General features: G+C 42.4%; 1 protein-coding gene across 3 annotated transcripts in view; it reads left to right on the top strand.

The window, feature by feature from the left end:
- Window positions 1-2,228: 2,228 nt before the first annotated feature.
- Il2ra (interleukin 2 receptor, alpha) overlaps window positions 2,229-27,352 on the top strand; it is a 52,726-nt gene continuing 27,602 nt past the window's right edge. For all 3 annotated transcript variants that reach the window (XM_013513633.1, XM_005383860.2, XM_005383859.2), the window contains exon 1: window positions 2,229-2,493. In XM_013513633.1, the coding sequence (XP_013369087.1) occupies window positions 2,430-2,493 (64 nt within the window). In that variant the 5' untranslated portion in view covers window positions 2,229-2,429. The remainder of the gene's footprint in view (window positions 2,494-27,352) is intronic.

The raw sequence follows: 27,352 nt of genomic DNA, 5'->3' as shown, positions 1-27,352 counted from the left end.
TCTGTACCGTTTCTAATGGTTTTTTTATTATTATTTTTTATTCTCTTTTAAAAAATAAAATAAAAATAAATAGTTGCAAGTATTCCCACAATGAAGTTATCTAGAATCTTAACAGAGAATCTTACCACATTTTTAAGTACTCCATCCCCAAAAGGGACCAGCTCACCTTTTTTACTCCCTAAACTCTAGTACTTAGGCTGAGCCTGCTCCATTGATTTTCACGATGCCAAGTCTCTTTTCAGTAGTAGTCAGTTGCCTCTCTGAGACAGTGTTGAGGGTAAGGGCAGAGCATCCTTAAATCATGAATTCCTTTGTTCCCAGGTGGTCTTTCTTTTCTTTTGTCAGTGCCTTCTTGTTTTCTAACATCTTCACAATTGTATTTTTACTGCAATTACATGGTTGATAATGGGAATGGATTTCCAGGTCACAGAACATAACCAATCATTTCATGAAAACCAGGAGAGAGTTCTGATAAATAAATAAGCAAGATTGAATTTTACTCCTCCAAAAATCTGAAGCTCAGAACCAATCCCTGCTTCTAGTAGGATCATTCAAGCAAGAGAAATATTTGGAGGTCAAATATCAAAATATCTCATAAAATTATTATAGACAGCTAAATTAGATAGAAATCAATATGCAGTCAGAGAGGGACTGGACTCTTGAGGAAGTCAGTGCAGAAGATGAAAACACATCAAAATTGTGGCTAGAGGTGAGTCTGAAGAGGGCCAGGCCTCAAGTTAGAGACTAATATCCAGGGCTGTGAACTTTCCTAGAGATAAACAGCAACATGAGCTCATACTCTAAATTAGCACTACGTGGTCCAGTGTCCCCAGATTAACATCTGGTTACTTATAAGTAACCAGAACATCTGGATCCTCTTCTAAGAATGCTTTTGTCTTTCCCTGTACCCTTATGACCTGACTCATTGGGTCAATATTAGCTAAGTGACTATACTTGTAATGCTATACATTGATTGTAGTTTGACCCATGTGATTTTGCTGCATAAATTACCCTGACAAAGAGCCTCAGCAGCCACCCACTTAGAACTGCTCCTGGAAATCCAGAAGCTATTCTTATTTCCAATAAAATTCTCCTAAGATCCTCCTTTGGTTCTCAACTGAATTCCTTGGTGTTGTGACACCTTGAACTTGGCATCTGACATCTGACATCTGACAGATTGAGAGTTTTTTCCCATATCAAAATGACTTTGAGAACTCAATACATGATATGAAAGGGAAAGAAAATGCTCAAAGAAAGGAACAACTGGGATGAAGGAAAGAAGAAAAAAGAAAGAAGGAAGGCAACAGATAGATAGATAGATAAGATATAAATATGTATATAAAAGAATAGCTGGGATAACTGTACTGCTGATATCTGATGGTATATCAAAAGAAACAGTTAATGCTTAAAATTTTTTATATTCTGACCAATTTTGCTTACTTACATCTGGTAATCTGAGCAACAGACTTGAGAATAACAATATGTAGTATAACAACCACTGTTAATTCCTATCATTTTGTTTTGAAACCCTGTATCACTTTGAACATGCTTGCTTTGTTTTGTTTATGTTTGTGATGTTCTGCTATTATGCTGCTACTGTTCTTTTTTTCCTTTTACTACTCTCTTAAAAAAAAAAATAAGTAATAAAAAATGACTTTCAGGAACCTCAGACACCATGATGAAATGATTTTGGCTAGTACCAATTATAAACCTTAGGAAATTACTCATGAATTCTGAGTATCAGTCCACTGCTTTCTTCTCAATAGTCTGAATACTGTATTGGAGCCCAGCCCCAAAGCCTGCTAGACTTTTGAAATTGATCTGGGATCAGATCGCTAATGTCTGTCTATGGTTAAGGCTGCCTTCCACACTCTTTTGTGACTTTATAACTCTATCCCTGTGACTCCTGCTGACTCTTCAGGGGGCTGAAAAGCTGGGGAGGACTCCGTTTGCAAAACAATAGATGAGACCACTGCCAAGAAGTGCTTGCTCACCTCTCCTTCAACAGCAGGGGAATCTCCCTTTCCTTTCTTGGGGGAAGCTTAAGAAATATTCAAAATGAAGCTGAATCCTTCTCACCAACCCCAGCCCACACCTCCCAGCAAATGAACTTGAAAAAAAACCCTGGTTTGAAAAATTACCGCAAACTATATTGTCATCAAAAAAAAAAAACTTCCTATATTTGAGATCAGAGAACAGAGTGGTAGCACAATTTCCTGGCTGAACACACCAGTGTAATACTTAAAGAGAACAACTCCGATGACTGTCATATTCACTGGATGGACCGGCCAAGATGACAGCCCAGGAGGGCTGATCCTCTCCACTGGTGTCCTCCCAGCACCATGCCAGAAAGAGGCTAAGAGCCAGCCAGCATACCACAGAGAACACCTCCTCTTTACTGCCCTAAGCTGATCCCAAGTGCCAGGAAGATGGAGCCACACTTGCTGACGTGGGGATTATTCACATTCATCGTGATACCCAGCTGCATGACAGGTAAGGGGCCATGAACTGTCCTCTGAATCTTGGGAAGGCTCATGAATATTAGCTCTTCCAAGGATCAGAACCAGAAAGGGCACAAAGGCAAAAATTCTGAGAAGGGAGTTGAATCTTGCCTATGACCTACTGGAGCTTCATTTTATGCCTCAGTGGCCACTGATCTATAAAGCACTGAACGGGGCTCTCATATTATACACACCCTTGATAGTTAATCCAGGAAGGGACAGAGTTTGGTTTTCTAAGCATCCCCCCCTCCCACCTCCTCAAATTATAATATAATACTAAAAATCTCTTATGGATCTGAGTCCAGGTAATTTGTCTGAGACCTCAGTAACTCATATATCAAACACTAAGATATTTAACACTTGAGAAAAAGTTTAGCTTTAAGAATGGATTCTTTGCTTCTTCTTCTTTTTTTTTTTTTTTTGAATTCTTTGCTTCTATGGCCTCTAAAAATAATACCTAGAAAACTTCTTGCAAGCAACTTTATAGAAATTTTAGAAAATATCAACATAATTTCAGAACATTACTTTTTTCTACATTTCTCTGTTTATCTATGATATGAATGTGTATAATGTGTACGTATGCAAATTTTTATCATCCTGGTTTTTCTCAGATTTTTTTAAAAGACATAGAAACCACCAATTTAATACCTCAAGCCATCCTTCCTAATTGTGGATTTTCTAGTATCTCCCTTTGACAACCCAGGAAGGTAGATAAGGTATAAAAGTACGTATTTTTGAAAGTCTATAATTTCACATCCTTGATTTCTAGAAATAGACTCTTGATTGACTGCAGGGAAAAAAAGTGTTGAGAAGAGAAACAATGGCTGTCGCGCCTTTTCCTCACAACCGCTTTCTCCAGAGCGTTCTTCCATCCTGCGTTTTCCCCCTTCACTCAGCCCAAGCTTGCTCTGCAGAGCCAGTTTCTTGCCCAACTCTTTACTTTTACTTTCTCAAATAAACCTTGTGACTATTAAAAAAAAAAAAAAAAGAAAGAAAGAAAGAAAGAAAAAAGTGCTTGCAAAAGTTAGTTTGTTTGTTAGGGGGAAGTGGCTAGATTGAGCAGGGCGCTATGCTGACCCACTTACAGGCGCTTGCTCACCCTGGAGTCGAAGCCGTGATGGTTCTAGGAAGGTGTGTAATGCCATTTCTTCCTCAGCAGGGTCTTTGCCAGATTGGCTCAAGCCAAGACAACAAAAGCTTTACAATCAGTCATGTCCTATCTCTGGGAACAGAGTTCAAGCAAGTCTGTGTCATTACTCGCCATAAATGCTTTATCTGGGGATCAGAATGGTCTTGGAGACAGCAGAGCAAGTGAAGTATCACATGGATACTTTCTTTCACTCAATTCTGCAGAACTCTATCGAATACTTCTTAACTCCCTTTTCAACAGTGTAGGCAATAAAAACATGAACATAACACGGTGCTGACCCTTAAAAAACTTACCACCTCACCAGGAGGAGAGAGGCGTAAGCAGACTAACAGTGGCCAGCTGGGCTGTGATGAGGCACACAGGACTGTGGGGCTGGCAGAGATGGCTTTGGGAAGGTGACACGCAAACAGAGCCCCGAGGGACTGGGACATTTCTGCAAGCGTAGACCCCAGATAGGAAGGACATACAAAGGCTCCGCAAAGCATTAGGGAACAACAGGCGGCCTGCTGTGCTCGCTGCACTAAATAGGGATACGGGGATATTATGAATTAAGACTTGAAAGGTAAACCTGGCTGTGGTGGTGCACACCTGTAATCCCAGCACTTGGGAGGCTGGGGCAGGTGGGTCGCCATGAGTTCGAGGCCAACCTGGGCTACATAGTGAGGTCAAGGCCAGACCAAACTACATAGCAAAACCCTGTCTCAAAAAAGCTAAAAAAACAAAACAAAACAAGACTGGAAAGGTAGGGTGGGGTCAAAGAAATGATCCAAAGCCTTCGATACCAAGTTGAAACTTTTTAAAAATTCATTTAGTAAGCAATAAAGAACTACTAGAAAACTTCAAAAAATATGATTCCTAAGAACCTTCCATGTGCCAGATATAATTCTTATCCTACTCTTTATAACCACTCTGCAGTGTGGATATCGTGAGACACTAGATGAAGAAGAACCCAGAACTCGGAACCACAGAGGCCCTGACGGTGCCAGAGCTTCTGGGCTTGTGCCCTTGGTGTTCACCGTCGACAGGGTCAGAGGTGACTCTAGCACAGAGTGGCGGGAGATTAAGTGCTGGGAAATAGGCTGTGAGGCTCTTCAAATAGCCCAGAGGCCAAAGAGATTGAAATGAATTGAATTTCTGGGACCAATAGATGGTGCAGGAATCGCTCCCAGGGAAGAAAGAACCTCATCTCAGACTTTTTCCTCCAGAAGGAATCTAGTCTTAAGATGCTAAGTCTTTTTTAATCCTTAGGGATGGGAGCCCTCTTCACAAAATCAAACGAACAGTCAAGAGATACAATTTCTAGCTGATTCATAAGGCAGATTTTTCATTCTGAAAATTTCCAAAGCCACCATTTAAAATTGTGATGGGGCGCAGGGGATGTATTAGTCAACGTGAATGTTTTTATTCTCTATATTACTGGGTCCTGGGATGTGGTTTGAAAGAGAATTCTCCTGATGTTGCCAACACAGCACATTATTCAAGGCATCTTTCTCAGAACTGTGGAAATTCTGAGTGTTTACATGTCTCTTAATAATCTCTCTTTCATTCTAGGAATTCTGTGATCAAATCTTTATCCCCTACACTCAAAAAAAAGCACAGAAAACCATTATGGCTATATGTGTGTCTAATTATCACTTCTTGTAAAGACTATTGCCGATATTAGAGTTTTCCACCTTCAGCTTTGCCATTAAAACACAAAATGTTTTACCCTGCACGTTTAACCCTTGAGTTGCTCTAGATCCCCCCAAATTATTGCTGCTGTCTTTTGTTCATCTGCAAACCAGAGGTGAAGAGGTAAGATTTTAGTAAGCATTGGGAAAACCTTATAAAACAGCCACTACTTTCTTTAAAATAGTGTGTCTTGAGTATGCAGTTTGATATATTGTCATACATATGCTCTCTTTTGGACTTGAAAACTGAAAAGAAAAGGCTCGACTTTACCGTTTGGTACAAAGCAACTGATCTCACTGATGCATCAGTTAGAGAGGCTAGAGAAGAACTGCTGGTGTACTCTATAACTCCATAATACTCATTATGAAGTCAGGGATTCTTAGAATTTATTTGGCCAAAGCCTTGGTATTCTGAAATATTTTTAAGATTTAAAAAAGAAATTGTTTTGAAACAGAGTCTCACTATGCAGGCTGGCCTTGAACCAAATATGTAGCCTAGTCTGGCTTCAAACTCATGGTGACTCTCCTGCCTCAGCCTCCGAAGTATCAGAATTACAGGTGTGTGCCACCATGCACAAGCCTTGGCATTCTGGATCCTGCTGTGTGATTTCTTGTGGAAGTCATTCCCAGACATAGACACCATTAAAGCAGGCTATTCCTCAGCACAGTGGCTGTTCACATGGATGCCCTACTCCCTTAATTGTCCAGTGATGAGTAGAAATTTTACAAATAAATAGAATTCCTCTAGGAAATGGGGCATGTCATCTGAGATGTGCAGGGAATAGAATCGGGATGAAAATTAACTTTGCAGAAAGAGGAAAATGGAGCAAGGCACTTTCTAGTGATATTGTTGGGGACCAAAGAAAAGAAATGCATAAGGCATGTCAAATTGCTCTCTGTGAAGGGAAGTCGACCAAGAGATCTCAAAATTCCTTTCCAGGCCTATCACTCTATGTCAAGAATTCTGAAAAGAAAAAAGTTTTACTTCAAAAGGACTTTCAGCTGGTCATGGTGGCTCATGCTTATAATCCCAGGAGGCTGGGGCAGGAGGCTGTGGAGGTTGAGGCAGGAGGATTGCCACGAGTTTGAGGCCAGCCTGGGCTACATGGCAAGACCCTGTCTCAAAAACAAAGCAAAACAAAACAAAGAAAGTACTTTCAAGTGAGGGTACTTTTGGAAGTAGAAAAATTTCCAGCTGAAGACATACTCAGCAGGGGCAGGGTTAAGAGATCATGAATGTCAACAGACCAAAGCCTGAAATCTCGTTGTAGGTTATTTCCAGCTTTTAAAAGGTACTGCCCAACACCGCAGCATGACCCGTTGCTTCCGTACTGCTGCAGTGGTAGGTGTCAGGGCAAAACTACTACATAGACAGACCAGCAGCACTGTTACTTGTTTGCCTGGTAAGGGCATTTCTGTCCCTAATGTCCTTGTTTCTCACAGCAGAGGTTTACATGAGTGGGACCTGCCTCTCTTCTCCTTATCCTGAGCCATTCACTATGGGGAAAGGAGAAAGGACCTTAATTCAATTGATTGCTTCAAAAAGAAAAGCCCTTCATTTGTGAGCATGTTCAAGTAATGATGACACTAAAATCCAGGCCTTTTAAACTCTAGCGCAATATTCCTTGTGCATCTTTCCATTGATTTCAAGTGATACTCCTTCATCTATCCACTCGTGCATTAGAATCACGGAGATGAACAAGATTATAGTCTTTTACCTTAAACCGCTTATGGCTTAACAGCGGAGAGAAACATCTGCTGAGCAGTTCCTATCCTAAAGACTGCCCAGGGAAAGCTAACTAGATTTCAAACCAGTTAAGATCCCATCACTGATTTCTCCATCATGTTTTCCAGTAAGTCGCTCATTTAGGGGGAAACGATATTGCAATTGTCTCTCGGACTTTTTTGTGTTTCTCCTCTAAGATTCTTCAGATAGCTTTTGGCTACTGGGCTGACTTTAAGATATTCTGCAATTTATTTTCATCAATAAGAGCACACAACTCCCTGGGGAAACGTTTTTGGAGCCATGGTTCCCAGCACATTAGAGTGTGCATCTCGAATATTATAAAAGTGATGTTCCAGATATTAAGACCAAGGAAGTCAGACTCTCTGGGGAGGAGAGCCAGAAATAACACTGGCATTTGCTGTAAATTTCTCACATGACTTAAGATGCAGTTCGGATTGCATCCTAGGACTTTAGGGAGACAAAATGATGGTTCCCATGGTTGGCTAATTCTGTTATTCCAGTTCTGTTCAGAGAGAACATGGCAGTACTTCTCAAACTGTAACACACTCACAAGTCGGCTGGGGTCTGATTCGGGAGGGCTGGGTTTGCTGCCTAAGATTCCACTGCAGACATGCTCCAACATGAAGCTTTTGTTGGTGGTGCATGGATTCATTTTGAGTAGCAGAGCTGTCATGTGACAGAGGAAATGTGTTGCTTCTACCCACATAGACTTGCAGTTAAAATGGGAAAACAAATCTGGAAAAGATCAAATAATGCCATAAGCGATCAGAATAGGGAGAGCAATGTGCTATCTGGGTGATGAGGAAAGACTTCTCAGAGGAGGTAGCTCTGGGCTAAACTAGCTCTAAATGGTGCTTTTGGGCTGGGGATATAGCTCAGTGGCACAGCACCTGCCTGGCAAGCGCAAGGTCCTGAGTTCAATTCCTGGTACCATAAAAAAAATGGTGCTTCTAATAACAAGAGTTGGGCTGGAGGACAGAATGTTATAATATTTCTGCTGAAGTTATATGCATAGAACATACTTATGGTAGCAAACTAAAGATAATTTGTCATGTTGAACACAGGGAGGCTCAAGTGCCTAGTGATTCTCTGATAAAGATTAATACTATTGCTCAGACAAAAAGAATTTGAGTGCTCCTCATCTTACTTTGATCCTCTAGTGTCTGTAGATGTCACTGGTCTCAGGCAGATTTCCCCGACATGATAAATCATTGACCAGCATGACCAGTACCACAGAACGCCCCTGGGTAACAGTTAAAGAAGCCCTGAGTCTGATTTCCCTACATCCAAATTTTTCCCCCAGTATCAAATACCTGCATGCCACAAGGCTGGAGTCACAGGGCTTCCATCCTGACAGCCCACTTCCACACCACCACACTCCCACCAATTCACAAGGCCTTTGGCCAGTAGCTGTCAACCCAGTACCAGGTACCCTACATCCAAGAGGGCTTCAGGCAGCAGAAAACTCTCAAGCACTAAAGCCTAAGTGGCAGGGGTGGAAGCTTATCAGAAGGTTACTGTGCTGGGAAGAACAGAAGCAAGGAAGGGGCAAGGTACTAGTCAGAAGAGTGCATGTAGCCAGGCATGGTGGTGCATGCCTGTAATCCCAGCACTCGAGAGGCTGAGGCGGGAGGATCTTTGCAAGGTCAAGACCACTCTAGGCTACAAAGTGAGCTCAAAGCCAGCCCGAACTGCACAACAAGACCCTGTCTCAAAAAGACCAAAAAAAAAGGAAGAAGGGTGCATATGTGAACAGGCCACTGGTAGTCCTGCCCCAAGTGAAAAATGTGGTCAGATGTCCTTAGCTTGCTGTCTCTCCTTCCTCAGGGTTTCCCTGCCATACTAGATGCAGTGTAACAATACACTGTGGAATTGCACAAGCTTTTTATTTTATTTTGAGACAGAGTCTCACTAAATTTTCCAGGTAAGCCTTGAACTTATGATCATCCTGCCTCAGCCTCCCAAGTAGCTAGGATAACAGGTATGTGATGCTAGGCTAGAGCAATGTATGTCTGAGGAATACAAAGAAAGTTGTAAAGAAGCAATTGGTTCCTTTAACTCAAAGAGTATGGAAACTAGACGTGTCTCCAGTGGGCCTTGATTTCCCACGGCAGAAGAGAGAGATGAACAAAAGAGCCAAGTTTTGAGCTGAGGAACAGAGGGTTGCTTGGGGCGAGGCCCCGTGACAATACTGATACTCATACTTATTTTTCCTTCCATGCTCGTTGGCGTTACAATAATGATAATAAGAAACACTAATGATAACAAGAGTGAATGTTCACTGCCCATGTGTAATCTTTTAGGTCTTATGTTAATACATAGCGCTTTGGTGAAAACTCAGAACAAGTTAGGTCTTATTGTTATCCCAGTTTTACACTTGACAAAGTGGCTTACAGTGGTTAAATAAGTTACCTGGTGTAATGCAACTAGGAGAATGCTGGGATTTGAGTCAGTCCGGTGTCTGCCTTTGTACTACTATTCTAAACTGCTGGTATGAGTCAAGGATATATGTTCCATGTTAGCAGAGAAGTTGATTTGTGCCTGGAAAGGTTGAGATAGGAAAGCACTGAGCTATGTCCCACAGGTCCTTCATGGCTCTGCATAAACTAAGAGCACTGGGCTACAGATCTGCACCACAGCCTCCACATACAGAGGTTCCCTGGGTTACTTGGGGTGCTCAGCCCCATTTAGGAGCTCTCGGGCCCCACCTGGCCCTTGAAGTCTGGGCTCTCTAGATCCTTCTGTTTGCCTTCAGCCCTGCTCCTGCCCTCAACTTGGGGTGAGCAACTTGGGGTGTCTTCCTCGCATTTGACTGTGCTTCAAAGAAAGCATCACAGTCAAGTCAGCCCCAGTAGCCACAAAACAGAGGAAATTCTGAGCACTTCTGGGCATGAGTCACCACACCGTGTTCAGGAATTGCCATCTCTGCCCACAGAATCACCCACTCTTTTCTGTTTGGGACCAAAATAGATACCTTCTTCAGAAGCCCATTGCTTTGTACTCTCAGCAGTGAAAAAACAAAGTAAAGGATGGCTGCGTGTCTAGGCGTGAAAAGTGGCTGCACTGGTGGACAGGTGAATGAGACAGGAGGAAGAGGGGAGCCTCAGGGCGATGAAAGACAGCCCCTTGCTTAGGGAAGGCCTTCCAGGTATTTGTCCACCTCTTGGTTCATTCATTCAGTGAATATTTATTGCACAGCTACTATGAATCATGCACAGTGTTGGCGCCCCAGAGATGAGCACATCGCAGTCATTGGCCTCTAGGAGGTCACTGTCTGACAGGAGAGAAATATAAGACAAGGTCGTTATGACACCAGCTAAGTGCAGAGGTGCAGGTATGAAGAGTTGAAGGAGCACACAGGCTAACGTTCATCACGCCTGCCAGACAGCCTGTCAGTAATTGCCCCTCCAGGACATTTGTGTTCGGAATGGGGGAGTGGGTAGAGAGCTCTGTTTTACTGTTACTACTAAAATTATTAAAATCATACACCTATCAAATTGTCCTATATTTTGAATTTCGAGTAATGTAGACAGAGGATATGCAGTTTTCTTTGCTCAAGAAATTCCTTTAGGAACATTTCAGGTGGAAACATTTGAACTCTTTTAGTGACAGATCAGTTGTTCCCACAGCCCCCGGACTCTTACAAGCACCATTTACAGACAGTGCGGATCCACTGCCACACACCCAAGCGTTTGGGAATCCTTCTGCATCCAACAGCTGTCCAAGGGAGGAAGGACCCTCATTAAATTGGTTTACACTAATACAGGCTTCTTTTTCCTTCTTTCCTCTCTCTCTTTTTGTTATTGTTGTTGGGAGGGGCTTTTTTTAAAAGTCAGGGTCTCGTTATGTTATCCAGGCTGGCTTTAAACTCACTATCTGTGTAGCCCAGGATAGCTGGTACTTGTGGCAATCTTCCCACCCTGTGTGCTATCAGGCCCAGCCCTTTCCTTCCTTACTTACTCCCTTCTCCCTTCTCCCTTCTTCCTTCTTCCTTCTTCCTTTCCTTTCCTTTCCTTTCCTTTCCTCTCCTTTCCTCTCCTTTCCTCTCCTTTCCTCTCCTTTCCTCTCCTTTCCTCTCCTCTCCTCTCCTCTCCTCTCTTCTCCTCTCCTCTCTTCTCTTCTCCTCTCTTCTCCTCTCCTCTCTTCTCTTCTCCTTTCCTCTCTTCTCTTCTCCTTTCCTCTCTTCTCTTCTCCTTTCCTCTCTTCTCTTCTCCTTTCTTTTCCTCTCCTTTCCTTTCTTTTCCTCTATCCTTCTTTCCTTCTATATTTGCTTCTTTCCTTCCCTCCCTTCTTTCTCTTTTGTTCCCTTCTATGCTGGTGGTCGAACCCAGTGCCTCACACACACTGGGCAAGCTGTCTACCATTGAGCCATAACCCCAGCCCTTACTATGCTTTTTAAAACAAAGAATCAGTATCCCTTGAACACATATACAATTTCAATATTCACTAAAATATTCATAGAACATAAATAGCATTTATAAAATACATTTATAAATGATGACTAAATTAAAATATATATTAAATATGTATATGTCATTTATTTATTTTTTGAACTGGGAATCCAGCTCAGGACCTCACGCTTGCCAAGCAGGTGCCTTGGTGCTGAACTATATTCCAGGCCCTAAATATGTATATTTCAATTACATGAATCCCTTGAAGAAATCGGCCCATCTCTCCAGAGAAAGATCACTTGATCGTGTTACCGAGTAAAGGGCAAAGGAATGGCTTCTCAAGCTGTGTTTGAAGTCCGCTGACGTCTAGGCTGACGTCAGCCTCTTCCTGCGGCGCCCTGAGAGTTTCCCGGGAGTTTTGGGGCTGTTGACGGTGACACTTCACAGGCTGCGGGCGGGCGGCAGGCTTCCCTGGCTGAGGAGCCCGGCAGAGCCTGCGAGCCCGCTGAGCACCCTTGTGTGGTGTCTACTTCCGGCCTTGTGGTAGTGACACCTCTGCTCAGAGCCTGATTTAGAACCAAAAGAACCTTCGCAAAGAGAAAACTCCTTCTTTTAACTGGAAAGCAAAACAAATAAATTGTTTTAAGGCTTTTAGAGTAAAAGGGCAGTTTCCTCAGAAGTCCTGCTGCCAGCTGGTTTTACAAACCGCAGGAGGAGAGTGTGAGCTCCGATGCGGAGTCCTCGCTGGTCTCTTCACTTCTGCCTTTCACGGCTTCTCACCCACCAGACCAGCACTTTCACTTTCTCTCTCCCACAGTTTCTCAGGTTCTATTTCTCTTGCCCGGTTTTCAAAAGCCTGTGCTGAGGGACAGCAGGCCAGAGCGTGCCAAGGCCGCGGGGGCCCCAGACCGGCATCCTCCACCTCCTCCACCCGGAGCACATCACAACTGCTGAGCCTTTCCCCAGGCCCGCCGGGTCCTGGGCCACATGCTCTACATCTGTTATCGCATGGAGTCCTCACTACAGTCCCAGAACATAAACACCTTATCACCAGCTTATTTTACAGATGAGGAAAATGAGGCCACGAGACAGAAACTCATTAGCCCATCTGAGCAGAATCCATGCTCTCACCCTATATGCAGGAAGCAACCCACCAAAGGGCATTTGAAGCCATACTTTGATCCACCCTCAGATTAATCTCGTGAAGCCTTGTCCTTGTTCAAAGAGCCGTGACGATTCCCCATCACATCCGGGACTCATGTCCGTGTCCTCTGCCCAGCACTCACTCTTCTTTCCAACCTGGACCATCTGTCCACTCCCCACACGTAGCACACCCGAGCCAGCTGGTCTCTTCCTGTCCTTCATCGAAATTTCCTCACTTATGATTTCCCGGCTTGGCTCCCTGGGGCATCTACCTCACTATTAGAATCATCTTCTACATTTATAGAGAGAAACATGCAGAGAAAGAGTGAATCAGCCATACACAGATGTGTAGGAGGGGATTTGTAATGGCTCACAGGCTGCTGGAAGCCAAGAAGCCGCAGAATCGGCCATCCGCAAGCGGGAAGCCCCGGAGAGCTGGTGGTCTCACTCAGTCTGAGAACCAGGAGAGCAGGGGGTGTGCTTCAGTCTGAGACCAAACTGACTGCTGAAATTCTCCTGCCCAGAAAGTACCTTGGCAGAACGGAAGGGACTCATGAATTTGGGAATCTGATAGGCTCAGATTCTAAGGCTAGCTTGGACTTGTGCAACTCTATTTTTCTTTACAAAAACCACGGCGTGCCATCTCACGTGGGCACAGCAACTTGGCAGGGGCAGGATGGCTGTGGTCCAGCGAGTGCGGGGTAAAGACAGGGAAAGCTAGTCTGGGAGTGCAGAGGAAATGCCTCGAGGGTCCAGGAGGTCTCCTGCAGATAGGCAGCAACTAACAGGAGGCCTGCCGGGCCACAGGGGTTAGGAAGATAGAGACTCATTAGCAAGCATAGCGTGAGTATAATGCTCATTTACATGTCAGCTGGACCCAGGGATTCCCAGAGAGCTGGAAAAAGCTTATTATGAGGGTTCTTCCCAGAGACATTAGCATCTGAGTGAATCAGAATGAAAAGAATTTTCAGTCTGTAGACTGAGTAAGGAAAAATTACCCTGGGCAGTGAAAACAGACATTGTGCTATCTACTAAGAGCCCCAGTGAAAACGGACATTGCGCTATCTACTGAGGGCCCCACCAAAACAGAAAGGCCGAGGAAGGACAGAGTCTCTCTGAGCTGGGACAGCCACTTTCTTCTGCATCAAATGTTGTTTCTACTGGTGTTTCGGCCCTCAGATCCCAGGACTTCAGAATCAGTGGTTCTCCAGTCTCAGGGCTTTGGTCTCAGACTGAAGCACACCCCCTGCTCTCCTGGTTCTCAGACTGAGTGAGACCACCAGCTCTCCGGGGCTTCCAGCTTGCGGATGGCCTATGCTGCGGCTTCTTGGCTTGCAGCAGCCCGTGAGCCATTACAAACCCCTCCTACACATCTGTGTATGGCTGATTCGCTGTTTCTCTAGAGAATCCTGGCTAACTGACCTGAGTAAGCCCAAACACAAACGAATCGGTGAGTTCTAAAAACTTCACATAGTTCTGTAGGCCTGCTCTATGTTCTGAAGCAGTTCTGGGAGTCCTTTTTCATAAGCATCGTTAGCTGTGCTGTTGTGACTGCCTTGACGTCCTGAATAGATTCACAGTCATTTTGCCTTTGGGGAAGAACCGGAAGTCCCACGGTGCATCATCTTAAGCAGCCTGCCTTTCGGCCGCATAGCTCTCTAGCGCAGCTCTTATCACCCCTCAGAAAGGCACACACAAAATAGGACTTCCAGAAGTGCTTCAGAAAGGGGCAAGAACAATGGGATAAGGGTGTTTAAAGGAAGGGGGAGCATTTTGAGGAAGAATAAGGCAGTGTGTCTTTACCTTATTTATTTTTTTTTTTTTTGGTACCAGGAATCGAACTCAGGACCTTGCACTTGCCAGGCAGGCACTGTGCCACTGAGCCATATCCCTGGCCCAGCAGTGTGTCTTTTATTGTTGTAATTTTTAAAAAATTTAAACACATACCATTTTTTTTGTCTTTTTGAGACAGGATCTCGCTATGCAGTTCAGGCTGGCCTTGAGCTCACTTTGTAGCCCAGGCTGGTCTCAAACTTGCAACGATCCTCCCGCCTCAGCCTCCCGAGTGCTGGGATTACAGGTGTGCACCACCATACCTGGCTTCTCACATACCATATTTGTGATCATCCCTTGTAGTATTTTATATATTTTATCTATGACATACCTATATATTTTTGTTGCAGAATGTAATACAACCTACTTTAATTATAATATTTTTATTATTATACATTGTAAATGTGATATATAATGTAACCTAAAGTGATAATTATGTTAATTTTCATGAATATTAACAAGAACCTCTTTCATATAGTGGTTATGGAGGTGACTGATGCCCACTGCAGTGTCTGGTTTGCATCAGAGTCTCAGCTAATACGGTTGCTTTCCTCAGTGGCCTGGAAAAGCATCTGAGCAGGGTCAGCTGCCGGCCTTTCCCCTGGTGCTGGTCTTCTGACACCCACTGGGGGTCATACCAGCTCCTGCCAGCCTCTCATCTCTTTTACATTTGCCTGGGTACTTGCAGAGGCTCAGCCCACTGTCCCCACCTCATTAAGAGAAGTTCTAGGACAATGGAAGCCTGAGTCTCCTGCCAGTACTGGCGAAAGGGCCTGGGCCAGCTCAGTAGCTGGGGGCAGGGCCAGGTCAGCGGACGGTTCAGACCAATCCACTCTCACAACACAGGTTTCCCCTCTGCGAAAACCTTCAAGAGGCTTTGATTTTTCTGAGGCCAGTCCAGGAGCACAGTGAAGGGCTTCTGGTTCCATTTCACCTATAGTCTTTGTCTACCTTCTTCTGGCACCGTGTCCCCACCCACTGACCCCACTCCCCCAATGTCATTGCCTTTCACTTATATATGGAGCCGCACCTGTCCGCACAGAGAGGCGTACGTGGCACTATCTGTCTGTGCTAAACCCCTCTGAAGCGAAGTCATGTAGCAGCAAATCAGGGCAGAATATGAAACCCCCAGAACTTGAAACCCAAATAATGCTACCCCCTTCCCGTGGTTTCAGGCTACCTTTCCTTGTCTTGATAGTCATTCTCCATGAAAGGGTTTGACCCCCATCAAAATGCATATAGTTTGTGTCTTGCTTAAAATTGAGTGTGAATTCTGGAGAGCAGGACAGGAATGAAGCACAAGAGGTATTCGTATGCGATGGGTGATGAAGCCGGCAGAGGGCAAGTGTGGCTGAATGTGAGTGTCAGAGCAGGGCATCTCGGTGTGGACACAGGCGCGTGGTGTGCCCGGACCCGAGGGTAGTTTCCGTCACCATGATCCACCTTTGCCTGACGCCCACCGGACTGGGCCACAGAACTGAGGAGCAAGGCTTGGTGTTTCTCCTTTTTCCTTGGGGTCCTAAGTCTCTAACTTGGACTGTATTTACTTACCTGATCCTTCTTTAAAATCTCAGGGGAAGTCCCCTTGATATCCAGTTGAAATCTCCTCATCAATATGGTTTAATTTCTCAGGAAATTCTATTTGCAGGAACTGTGGGTGAGATTCACAAATTTAGCGTATTTTTACTAAAAATACTATTCTGTGTCAAGAAATTGGTTTCCAAGATTTGAGGGGAAAATTGCTTTCAGATTTCAGAGAAAGAACAAGAATGTATTTCTCCTCCCCCCACACACCCTTGTTTTTCTTATCTGATGAGACTTTAATTTTAATCAGGTTGACATTCTGTGGTAAATTTGTGGTGAACTCTTTCATGCACTGAAGCTTGTTATCCACAGAGGAGATTCGGGGAGGGAGAAATAACCAACCTCTAACAGTACATTAGGTGAAGCACTGAGAGCCCTACGCCTGAATTTCAGAGACAGCTGTGCAGGGGGATACTTTGGCTCCTTACCCCTTTTTGGTTTCAAAGAGAAAATAACAAAAGCCCCTAACCTGTTGTCCTGTTTCTTTCCTTGTTTTTATGGTAAGTGTTCATTGAGGCACCAGTTTTTGAGTCACATATTCTTGGCGTGTGGAAACTCTGACCATCTGACGCATCCAAAGGCCATGAGTCTCCATAAACTGGGGTCAAATGACACAGATGCTCAAGGATGACCAGAGCTAATGCAGCACACTGGAAAATGCTAAGAAGGCCCAAGATGTAGGCACCGCACGTAGGAGCTAAACTAGGAAACAAAAAACGAAAGGAAAACAGTGGGTGGAAGGTGGGTGCAACATAAATTCTCCAAACCATCATTATCTTTTGGGCTATACCATTTTTTGTTCTGGTCCATATGGATATGTAAATTTTCATGTCACTATAATCATGCCATTTTCAAAGTCCCCTTACTACTCCCTCTAGGAAGCTGCTTTAGGCTCAATCATTTTTGCTGAATTCAACTGCTGAGGATTGAGATTAGTGATGGAGAAGGTACCTTTGAGAAATAAAACTGGAAGTCAGACTGCTGTCAGTGGTTTTTTTTTTTTTTTTTCCCCCCCGTACCGGGAATCGAACTTACAACCTCGCGCTTGCCAGGCAGATGCTGTGCCGCTGAGCTAAATCCCCAGCCCCCAGACTGCTGTCAGTGGGCCACTGAGCTGGAGGACAGATGCTTCCTTCCTTCCTCTAATAAATGTCCATATCCATGAATGGAAAGAAAAAACCCCTAGCTTGTCACCTGCTTGGAAAGACGCTTTAGAAGAGAATTAATGATCTAAGGATTTGGCAGGTTGACATGAAAAAACTATTTGTTCTATAAATATTTTTAAGTTATTAAAATTCCAAACAATAGAAAAAAAGCACGGAGATTGCTACAGGCATCACGTGGCCATCATCAGAATTTAGTAGATGCTTACAGTTTACCTTGGTTGCTTCAGTCCTTTCTGTTGTTTTTTTTTTTTTTTTGGTTTTTCTCCGGTACCGGGAACCAAACTCACGACCTTGTGCTTGCCAGGCAGGTGCTTTTGCTACTGAGCTAAATCCCCAGCCCCTTTCTGTTTATTTTAATACCTTATATAAGCCAGGGCTATCGCTCAGTGACACAACTGCCTGCCTGGCAAGCTCATGGTCCTGAATTCGATTCCCAGTACACACACACACACACACACACACACACACACACACACACAAACAGGTACAGATATAGTGAAGCATCCCCTTTTTCCAATTTAATCCCATTCTTCCCCTCAAGTAATCATTCTCTTGAACCTGCCTTGTACCTTCTAGCACAAATGTATTACTGGCTTATTTTATATTGTCAATATATACAAATAATATATTTCTTTTTGCAACTTTTTTCACACAACACAGCTTTGGAAATTTGTTAACAATACTGCTTGTGCTTAATTCCTGTTTACTATTCTAGTGTGCGATTATACCAGAACTCATTAAAGTAATGCCCTTCTGACTTTTCTCTGTTACAAGTAATGCAGTAAAAACAGGCTTTGAAATTGCCCCACCTGTGCAAGAATTTCTCTAGGAATTTTGCTTAGAAATGAGATTGCTTATTGAAAAACATGAATAGCTTCCATTTTAATACTATTTTTTAAATATCTCTTCGAAGCAGCTATACTAATTTACATTCCTCGCCAGCAATTTATGAGATTTCCCAGTTTTCTCACATATTACTCACCACCACTTAGCACTGAGAAATCATAACATTTGTGCCATTTTCATTCAATAGAATGAAATGAAGTCTTCATACTGTCTTAAATTATAATAATTTCCTTTATCCTCTGCCTTTTTGTTTCCTAGGTAGTTTGTTTTCTTACTTAAGAGTTCTTTATGTATTTGCTTTCTTACCTACCTAAGAGTTCTTTATATACTCTAGGTACTAATCCATGGGACAAGGGATTACAGATTTCTGGATTTTCTAAATTGATACCAATATTACTCAAAACAACAATTTTATCAATTCTTCATGTGTTTTATTCCTTTTGTTTCATTATATGCATTATGATGTACAATACAGTATTGAATGAAAACAGAGATTGTATATATTTTTGCCATGTCTCTGACATTAAATGGAAGGCTTTTAAGCTATTGTGTAAATATTGTTTTCTGTCAATGTTCGGTCTTCCCTTTAATTCTTTAAGAAATTTCCTTTTAATTTCTACTATCTAAAAGTTTTTTCTTTTAATCATTAATGAATATTATTTTAATTATGAGTGAATGGTCTTTTTATTCTATGGAAATGATCATGTGATTTTATCCCTTTAAGTAGAAAAAACAGTGACTTTCATCAAGAGATTTACTCTTCTTAAACCATCACTGCTGGGATAAATTCTAATTGATCATAATATTAGTTTTTCTTTCTGTATTGCTAGAACCAGATGCAAATATTTTATTCACTATTTTAACATTTATTTCCGTGTGTGGTTCCACAATTTTCCTTTTTTCTACATTCCTGTCCAGGCTAATGGAAAGATTAAACTAGCCACATAAAGGAAGTGGGGCAATTTACACCACTTCCTTTTTTAAAAATTTTCTGATACAGTTTGTATAAAACAAATGATATTTTTGGTAAAGCTTACTTTGCATGTTCATTCATGAGCTGATGTTTAAAAATTCCTGACTTATTCTCTTTATTGGTTATAGTTCTAAATTCTTCAGAGTCAATTTCTTCTGCTTGAATCTATTTACCTGTCTATAGTTTGTAGTTGCCTATTTCATCTGTTTTCAAATCTATTAGCAAAAATTTTTCACAATGGTTTCTTATTTTCTCTTAACTTTCCACCAGAGCAATAGTTATACTTTCTTTTCTTTATGATATTGTTTCTTCGTATCTACTCTATTTATGATCATTGTGCCAGAATCGAGTTAAACAACTTCTATTTTGGTTGGTCCACTTTGTTGTTTTTCTGTTATACTAATTCGCCCTATCATCTTTATTTCACCTTTATTCTTTCTTTGAGTTTATTCCATATTCTTAATTCTAGAATCAAATGTATAATCACATACTATTCATTCTTTCATTTAAAAAATATTTTCTGTTGGACTATAAAGTTCCCTGTAAGTATCATTTTAGCTGAGTTCAGGATGTTTTGGTATTACCACTTTCACTGTAATTCAGTTCAGAATATTTTACAGTTCTATTTTGAGCCCTTCCTTGATTCATAGACTTACTTGAAATTGTTAAAACTTATTTTTTAAAATGTGTGGGCTTTTGTTGTTATTTGTGCTTTTGTCCTTTGTTCTTGATTTCTAATTTCATTTCACTGTGGTTAGAAAATGTAGACAATGAATCTGTATGATACTTATTTTTGACATTTGTTGAGATTTCCTTTGTTACCTATAAGAGATCAGCTTTGGTAAATGTCCCGTGTATGTCTCAGAAGCGTGTAGATTTTGTATTTGTTGGGCACATGACTGTACAAATAGTCATCACATCAGGCTTAGTATCAGTTAACAAGGCCTACTCACTCTATCCATTTCCATGAGTGATAGGCTAACATTCCCCATGTGTATGAGATTCTTAACTTCTTTTCTGAACTTCTTTCAGTTTGATGAAATACATACTGTTGAGGGTATACAGTGCTATTGTTTAAATGTGTCCCCCAAACATTCATATGTTGGAAACAGTTCCCCAATTCATATATCAATTGGTACTTGAAAGTGGAGCTTTTGGAAGGTGATTAGAATTAGATGAGGTGGCAGGAGTAGGACCCCACTAATGGCACCAAGCTAGCATAGTCTCTGCTCACCACATGATGCCCCCTGCCTTTTTATGATGCAGGAAGAAGGGTCACGTCAGAGGGGTAGCAGAGGTGGTGCCAAGCTCCTGGCCTTCCTCGCCTCCAGAACTGTGAGCCAAGTAAACTTCCATTCTTCAAAAATTACCTGTTTTCAGGTATTTTATGATAGCGACAGAAAACAGACAAAAACATGTAGGTTCAAGATTATTATGATTTCCACAATGGTTTTTATCTATAAAAATGCTTTTATTTTGTATAGTCTGTCTGTCTGTCTGTCCATCTCTCTCTCTCTCTCTCTCTCTCTCTCTCTCTTTCTCTTTTCCTCTCTCTTCCACCCCATGCTGGGGAATGCACCCAGGACCTCATACACACTATGCACACGCCTCACCCCTGAGCTAAGATACACCTCCAGCCATGTTTCTCTTATGTTAATGCAGTTAAGAGCTTTCTTTTGGTAAATATTTAGCTCAGCTGGGAGAGCAGAGGACTGTAGCATAGCTCTTTTGGTAAATATTTGCACAGAATGTATTTATCAACCCTTTAGTTCAATCTTCACATGTCACTGTGTCTTAAAGATTTCTGGAGATAACAAAACTGAGCTTTGGGGTTTTTTGAGGGGATAGAGTAGAGAAGGGTTTTTCCTCTTCAACTGTCTTAAATTTTCTAAGTACATAATTAAATTGCTCAGGCAAGATGATTGTTTTGTCTTCCTTACCCAACAGCTATGCATTTTTATCTCTGTTACTAGCTTTATCAGATCACTAGTTATGTAAATCCTTTAAAAGTTAATTGTAGTGAGGAAAACTCAAAGATACCAATAGGTATCTTTGGGTATAAAAAGATCTAAGGAAAGAGAGACAAAGTGTATAGCTAAAATATTACATCAGTAACATAGATGTGATGTAATAATGGGGGACAATACAAGAACAAGTTATATATAAATAATAGGTGATGTAGAAAGCCAATAATCAAAAATGGCCAGAAGTATTCAAACTAAGCCACAGTCATCTGGTTGCCTGTGATCAAGAAATTTACCGTATTTTAATAGATTTGAAATCCTTTGTAATCTACTCCTGTGAACATAGGTGAGAGAAAAGAAATGAATTCAGACTTCTCATAAATAATTATTAGAATGTGAATTCAAAAGAAATTCTATTTCCTGGTTATGTCACATCAAGCCATTAACATCTTTAATATTTTTACAGCTCATAAAGTAATTTACATATTTTATCACTTAGTTCTAGAAAAAACAATGTTCAAAAAATAATAGCAGCAACAATTAAGAGTTGTAGAGCCTTTTACAGATTTTAATTCCACTTCACATCATTTCACCTGATGCTCACATTTCTGTCACTCCTACCCTTACAGTCCCCACTCTACCAAAAGACTGTACTTGTAGTTCTTGGAACACCAGGTTCTACACTCATGTCCCTTCTGCCAGGTTGCCTGAACCCACCAGGTGAACTCCCAGCCCTCAGTCCATTTGCTGGATCCCCAGCAGGAAGCTCCCTAAATCGGCATGGAAAAGGCAACAATTGGGATGTCTGAGAATCTCCTATGGGCACATGGCTGGTGGATGGGTCAGAAGATTCTGCCATCTGCTGTATGACTGACAGTTGGATGCCCAAAGCAAAGTAGTGGCATACAGCCAGTACCTCTTGACAAGAAACTGTTGTATGTTACTGACAACACTTCTGGGATGAAAACCAGCAAAGGGAGGTTGTTGATGGTGTAAACAGAAATAAATTTCCAAGGTGAAGGGTACATTAGATTTTGCCTCCAGGCCGTGGATTAGACTTCAGGTGTGCTTTGTTCTGTGCATTAGGGTGCTTGATTTGATAGTATCCTCCAATCCCATTCCAGCCCCCAGAAACTGGAGATTGAATCCAGGACTTTCACACGGAACTACATCCCCAGCCCTTATTTTTTTCTTCTGAGACAGGGTATTGCTAGGTTGCTAAGTTGCCCAGGCTAGTCTTGAACTTGGTATCTTCCTGCTTCAGCCTCCCATGCTACTGGAACTACAGGTGTAGGCTACCACGCTTGGCATTAGACAGTCTTAAAGACATGCTGGAGAGGTGGCGTGACGAGAGGAGGGAGAAATGCTGGCTGCTGTTGCCGCAGTCACTGGGTGGTCGGAAGGGCTCCAGGTAAGTCTTGGGAGTCAGTGGAGATGAGCGGAGCTGAGTGTAAGAGTACTGCTGAGGTAGAAATAAGGACTCCTTGGGGGTGATCCGAGAAAACGGGGAATTGAAGAGGATACTGAAGTTTCACACTGGTGACTCCAGTGATAAAGGTCATTAAGAGAAGGAGAGACAGGAGAAACGGCAGTGCTGTGTATTTGTTTATTTTTAACTTTTGGGCTGGGGAAATAGCTATCTTTAACTTTCTATTTTGAGATAGTTATAGATTCACACCTCCATCCTCTTTATCCATCCAACTTCCTGACACATATATGTCTGTTATTAGAAAGAATTTCCTAAAACTAAAAGTAGATTTTTTTAAGAGACAAAAAATGAAAGCAGCAACTCAATAGAGTTCCATGTGACTCCTGCCCACCGGCTTTAGTGGTGAGCTTTGGGCCACCGCATCTCCGGGGCCTCAGTCCCCTACTGCGAGAAGCGGGGATAGCAACCTACACCTTTCCGGGCTGCCGCGAGCATCGGAAGTAGTAGACACAAAGCAGCTGCACCCGGGCAGGTCTCAGATATCATAGTTATTATTACATAAATAACCCAATAAGGAGCTCTCAGACTTCTCTGATGATAACGATCTAAACTAAACCACAACATCACACAAACACCTCTCAGAATCCAGATAGTTTAGATAGTACAGATACGTCTCAGCGAGAGATAACCTTAAACAGCAGGGTGAAAAGCATAGTTTCCCGGAGCTTATGGTTCTCTGGGATGGAAAATTCTCTGAACTGGGGGTCAGAGGACTTGGTTCCAAGTTCACACTTGCTCCAAACTCATGGAATGACCTCCGCCTCACTTTTTTTAAAAAATCTATGTTTTTTGCAGTTCTCAGTTTCTTTTGATTCTGTTAAAAGGCATATTCAACACGTTAAGAGACACACATTCTGTGGTATTTTATTTTGCACCCCAAACACTTTCTATAAAGTCCCAATCACTGATTTATGTTTCCCAAGAAAGTTGGAGAAAACTTTGACGTTATTTTTGAAGTTCTTTTGACTCCAACCCAAAGAAGAAGAACTTTACGATAAAGACCGGATTACTCTCCTGCTGGGTGATCCAAGTTCTTGATGTACTCCTTGTAAAGATCAGTACACGGCCACCTAGCAGTTCCTGTGATCTAGTCTTTATCCTCAGTCTCTATGGTACAGATGGAAAACAGGACAGACCCAGAGACCAAGCATCGTCCCGGTGCTGGCTGCGCAATGGGTAAAACCATTCGACCTTCACTCACTGAGCCTTTTTAAAAATCTCACTTTTACTTTTAGGAAATGCTTTTTGTGTCAGGAAATTCTACATATGTCAGGAAGAAGGAAGGATGGAGAGGAAAACGTGCTCACGCGTAACGTGCCTGTAGCAAGGACTCTCGGCTCGGCTCAGTCCTCCCCCCCTGGAAGCCCCTTTTCTTTTCTTTTTCATGCCAACAGGTCACAAGGATCAGATCAGTTCTTCTCATTTTGAACCTTAGAGAAAAAAAAAAAAAAAACACCAACAGAAAGCATCACCCAGCCCACAAATGTTTCTCACCCTCCCACCTCTCCCCAGACACTACCAGATAGCAAGTAAAGCGCTTGGGTATCAACCACTCTGTGAACAGATGCCGTTGTGCCAAGGTGCCTGCTGCGTGCACTGGAGGGCATGTGGGTCCTTAGGAAGGGGTCAGGTAGGGGGTGGGTTGTGCCAGCCCCGTGCTCTAGCACTTGCTACCCTCAGTGTGGCTGTGGGTTGGCAGCAGCAGCATCATTTGAGAGCTGCTTGAGAAATATTCTTAGCCACCACACCCACCCTATCAAATCCCAACCCGTAGGGTCCATGGGAGGTTTGCACACACACTGCTGTGAAGGACCTCAGCATTGGTTCTGCTGGTTGTAGAACAGCCAACTCACATGTCGCTGTCCAGCAAGGGTATGTCTTCTGATCAAGGAACTCACTGTTCCCTAACTATTTTTCAAAAGTGCTGGTATCCTTGATTAATAGCACCAAAAAGAAAGAAAAAGAGAGAGAGAGATAATTTCAGGATAAAATTAATCTTACTTCTATTAAAATTAATTCTTACTTCTAATCTTACTTCTAAAAAAGTAAAGGGGCAGCTTTTACTTGAAAAAGGTGGTGCTGATCTCATATGGCAAAACCAAATTAAGGGTATGACCATTCCACATCAGATTAAGAACCACTGATCTTTGTCTATTCCTCTTCATCTAACTGGGTGAGGGGGCCTCTTGTCAGGAAGAGAAGGAAGTGATGCAGAAGGCGAAGAAGACCTCATTTCACCTTTTATCTGCAATCCAAAAAATGATTAAAACTGCACATTTTTCCTTCTGGAAATAATGAGAGGTGGGTGGTAGCACAACCTAATACTCAGAAGAGAGCAGATGCCTGGGACAGCTGGTTTGATTTTTGAATCTGCTGCCGTTTACCCTTGGTCAAGCTGTTCTAGTCATCTATGACAAGAGGACGACAGTGACCGGTCTTCCCCATTTAGCTCAGGTCTGGAAGACAGCGAAGTGGAGTCTCCAGCAATCCGTCGGCAGTAGTAGTGGGAAGAGAAGTGTCTCTGAGGGTCCCTCCACTTCACCCACAGTTCTTCGTTGGCCCTTCTGTGCTGTAGTCCAGAGAAGGATGGCTGTCAGTGTTGTCACTGGTGTTTGGACTTGCTAATAGAAGAAGCCAGAAGCTCTTCAACTGGGCAGGGAATTCCTCAAGGCAACAAGTCCACAACTATCCTAGGAAAGATGCGTTTGTGAGCGGATTTCAGGGATAGCGATGGAGATGGAGCGCGGGAAGGATGAGAACGAGTGGAACAACACCTGCAGCTTTCAAAACATCCTCCATAACAACGATCTGACATGAGCTATTTTTTTAAAAATGTGAGACATCAAGAGAGCTCAGTTTAACTCTCTTGGTGCATGTCCCAGGCTGACGCTCGTGGACTATCAAGGGTTAATATAACTTCTGGCTGTCTCTTTTTCCCTTGCACAAAGAATAGATATAAAAGCTAAAGGACGAAGTCACACTGATGTACCTCGGAGCCTGCAGTGGGACTCCTCTTCCGGGAACTCCACATTGCCAGCTTTGAACGTTTAACATGCACTTCCCATCTGCTACCCCCCAGTTAGCAATCTCAAGTTTTCCTCCTCTCCTCTGGCACTGACCACTTCTCTAAGGAGGGAAAATGGCATCTTAATCCAAAATTGTACCAATACTCAAAAATGACAGGGAGGAAAGTACTCTCCTTCCCCTTTTCTGAAGAAAATTCTGTTTGCTTTCTGAGCTTCCAGGACCACTGGGGTGGAGCAGGGGGGGCAGGGTGATGAGAGCTGGAGGTGGTGGGAGGGCAGAACGATTTCCATCAAAATTCAGAGCCACTGGAAAATCTGCAAAGATAAGCTAAAGGGTAAAGGCAGAGAGAAGCACCTGTTGGCTGGATTTGGAGAATTTTCAGAGTTTTTAGTGAGTAAAACTAGAGTACGAAGGCAGCTATTCTGCTGTGTTATAAAAAGTAAAATACAGCCTGGGATGGTGGTGCACACCTGCAATCCTAGCACTCAGGAGGATGAGACAGGAGGATCGTCATGAGTTTGAGGCCAGCCTGGGCTACATATCAAGTTCAAGGCCAGCCTGGACTATGCAGCAAGACCCTATCTCAAAAAAACCAAAAAAAAAAAAAAAAGAAAAAAGTGAAAATAAAGAATGAATATAGAGAAAGTACCTGAATGAATATAGAGAATGAATATAGAGAAAGTACCTTTAGCTCAGTCAATATCAGTAGAATTTTCCTGCTTTCTTTCTCTGGGAGACAAATCATTGTTTATTCTTTCTGGATGGTGTACTATTGTTTCTTTATGATACCAGACAGGGGAAAGCTAAAGGAAAAATCTATTAGGAAGAAACAAGGGCAGCTGTCCCACACACTGTCCCACCTCACAGCTGCTCCAGGAGACTTTTGGAACACCCACGACAGAGCCTTTAAGGGAAGGAATCATATGAAAGGTCTACACTTGTTACTCAATGAAAGACCTGGAAGTTACCCACGTTTCAATCCCAGAAAAGGCTTTTATGGAAAATAAAATCATCTGTGAGAGTAGAAGGTTGAACTTTCCCTTGTTCACATGACAGCTGCCGCATGACCTCCTCAGACTGCCCAGCCAGTGTACACCTCTGGAAATGTTCATGGCCTTATCCAGAAAAACACACCCTTGTGTATTAGAGTTTCCAGATCACAAAGCTGCCTCAGACACAATTTCTTTGACCCCTTTCAAATTTATGTGATGAGAAAAGTTTTTGGTTTGTGACTGAGATACCAGATTCCCAGTACATCTAAGGTTAATCCTTGAGTATTTGTGTGAATCAATAATGTACAAAGAGTTATTAAATGTACTTCTCATGGACTTTGTTGAGGTGAAAGTACTTACAAGGAAATGCCCAGTTCTGGGAGGTCCTATCACAAGAAACTGTTCTGAGTTGTCTGTGCTTAAGTTGTCTTCTCTTGAACTTCATATGTAAAATTAAACAGTATGTACTATTTTGTGTCTGACTTCTTTTGTTCAGCATAATATTTCAGAGTTACCTATGGTGCATATCAGTAGTTTATTTGACTAATTGTCTCTTCTGCTATGATGGCTATTTAAGCTGTTGAATTGTTGATTGATAAGACCTCTGTTTATTAGGAAGAATTCTTGAAAGTCTTTTGGGAGACATATCTTTTCACTCCTGTAAATACTTAGGAGTGGTGTTGCTGGACCGTAGCATAGGTATATATTTGACTTCATTAAAAAAACTCTCAAATTTCCAAAGTACTATAATTTCATTTTTTTGCACCCATGCTAGTAACATGAGAATTCCAGAAACTCTGCTTCTACTTCAGCATTTGGCACTGTTAATCTTCTTATCCTTCACCCATCCTCGTGGGCTATTTCATCACGTGGTTC

Source organism: Chinchilla lanigera, unplaced genomic scaffold (assembly GCF_000276665.1).
Source record: "Chinchilla lanigera isolate Chin_1 unplaced genomic scaffold, ChiLan1.0 scaffold00020, whole genome shotgun sequence".
NCBI lineage: Eukaryota > Metazoa > Chordata > Mammalia > Rodentia > Chinchillidae > Chinchilla > Chinchilla lanigera.
The sequence above is the reverse complement of the archived record's forward strand: the minus strand, read 5'-3'. Positions and strand labels throughout refer to the sequence as shown.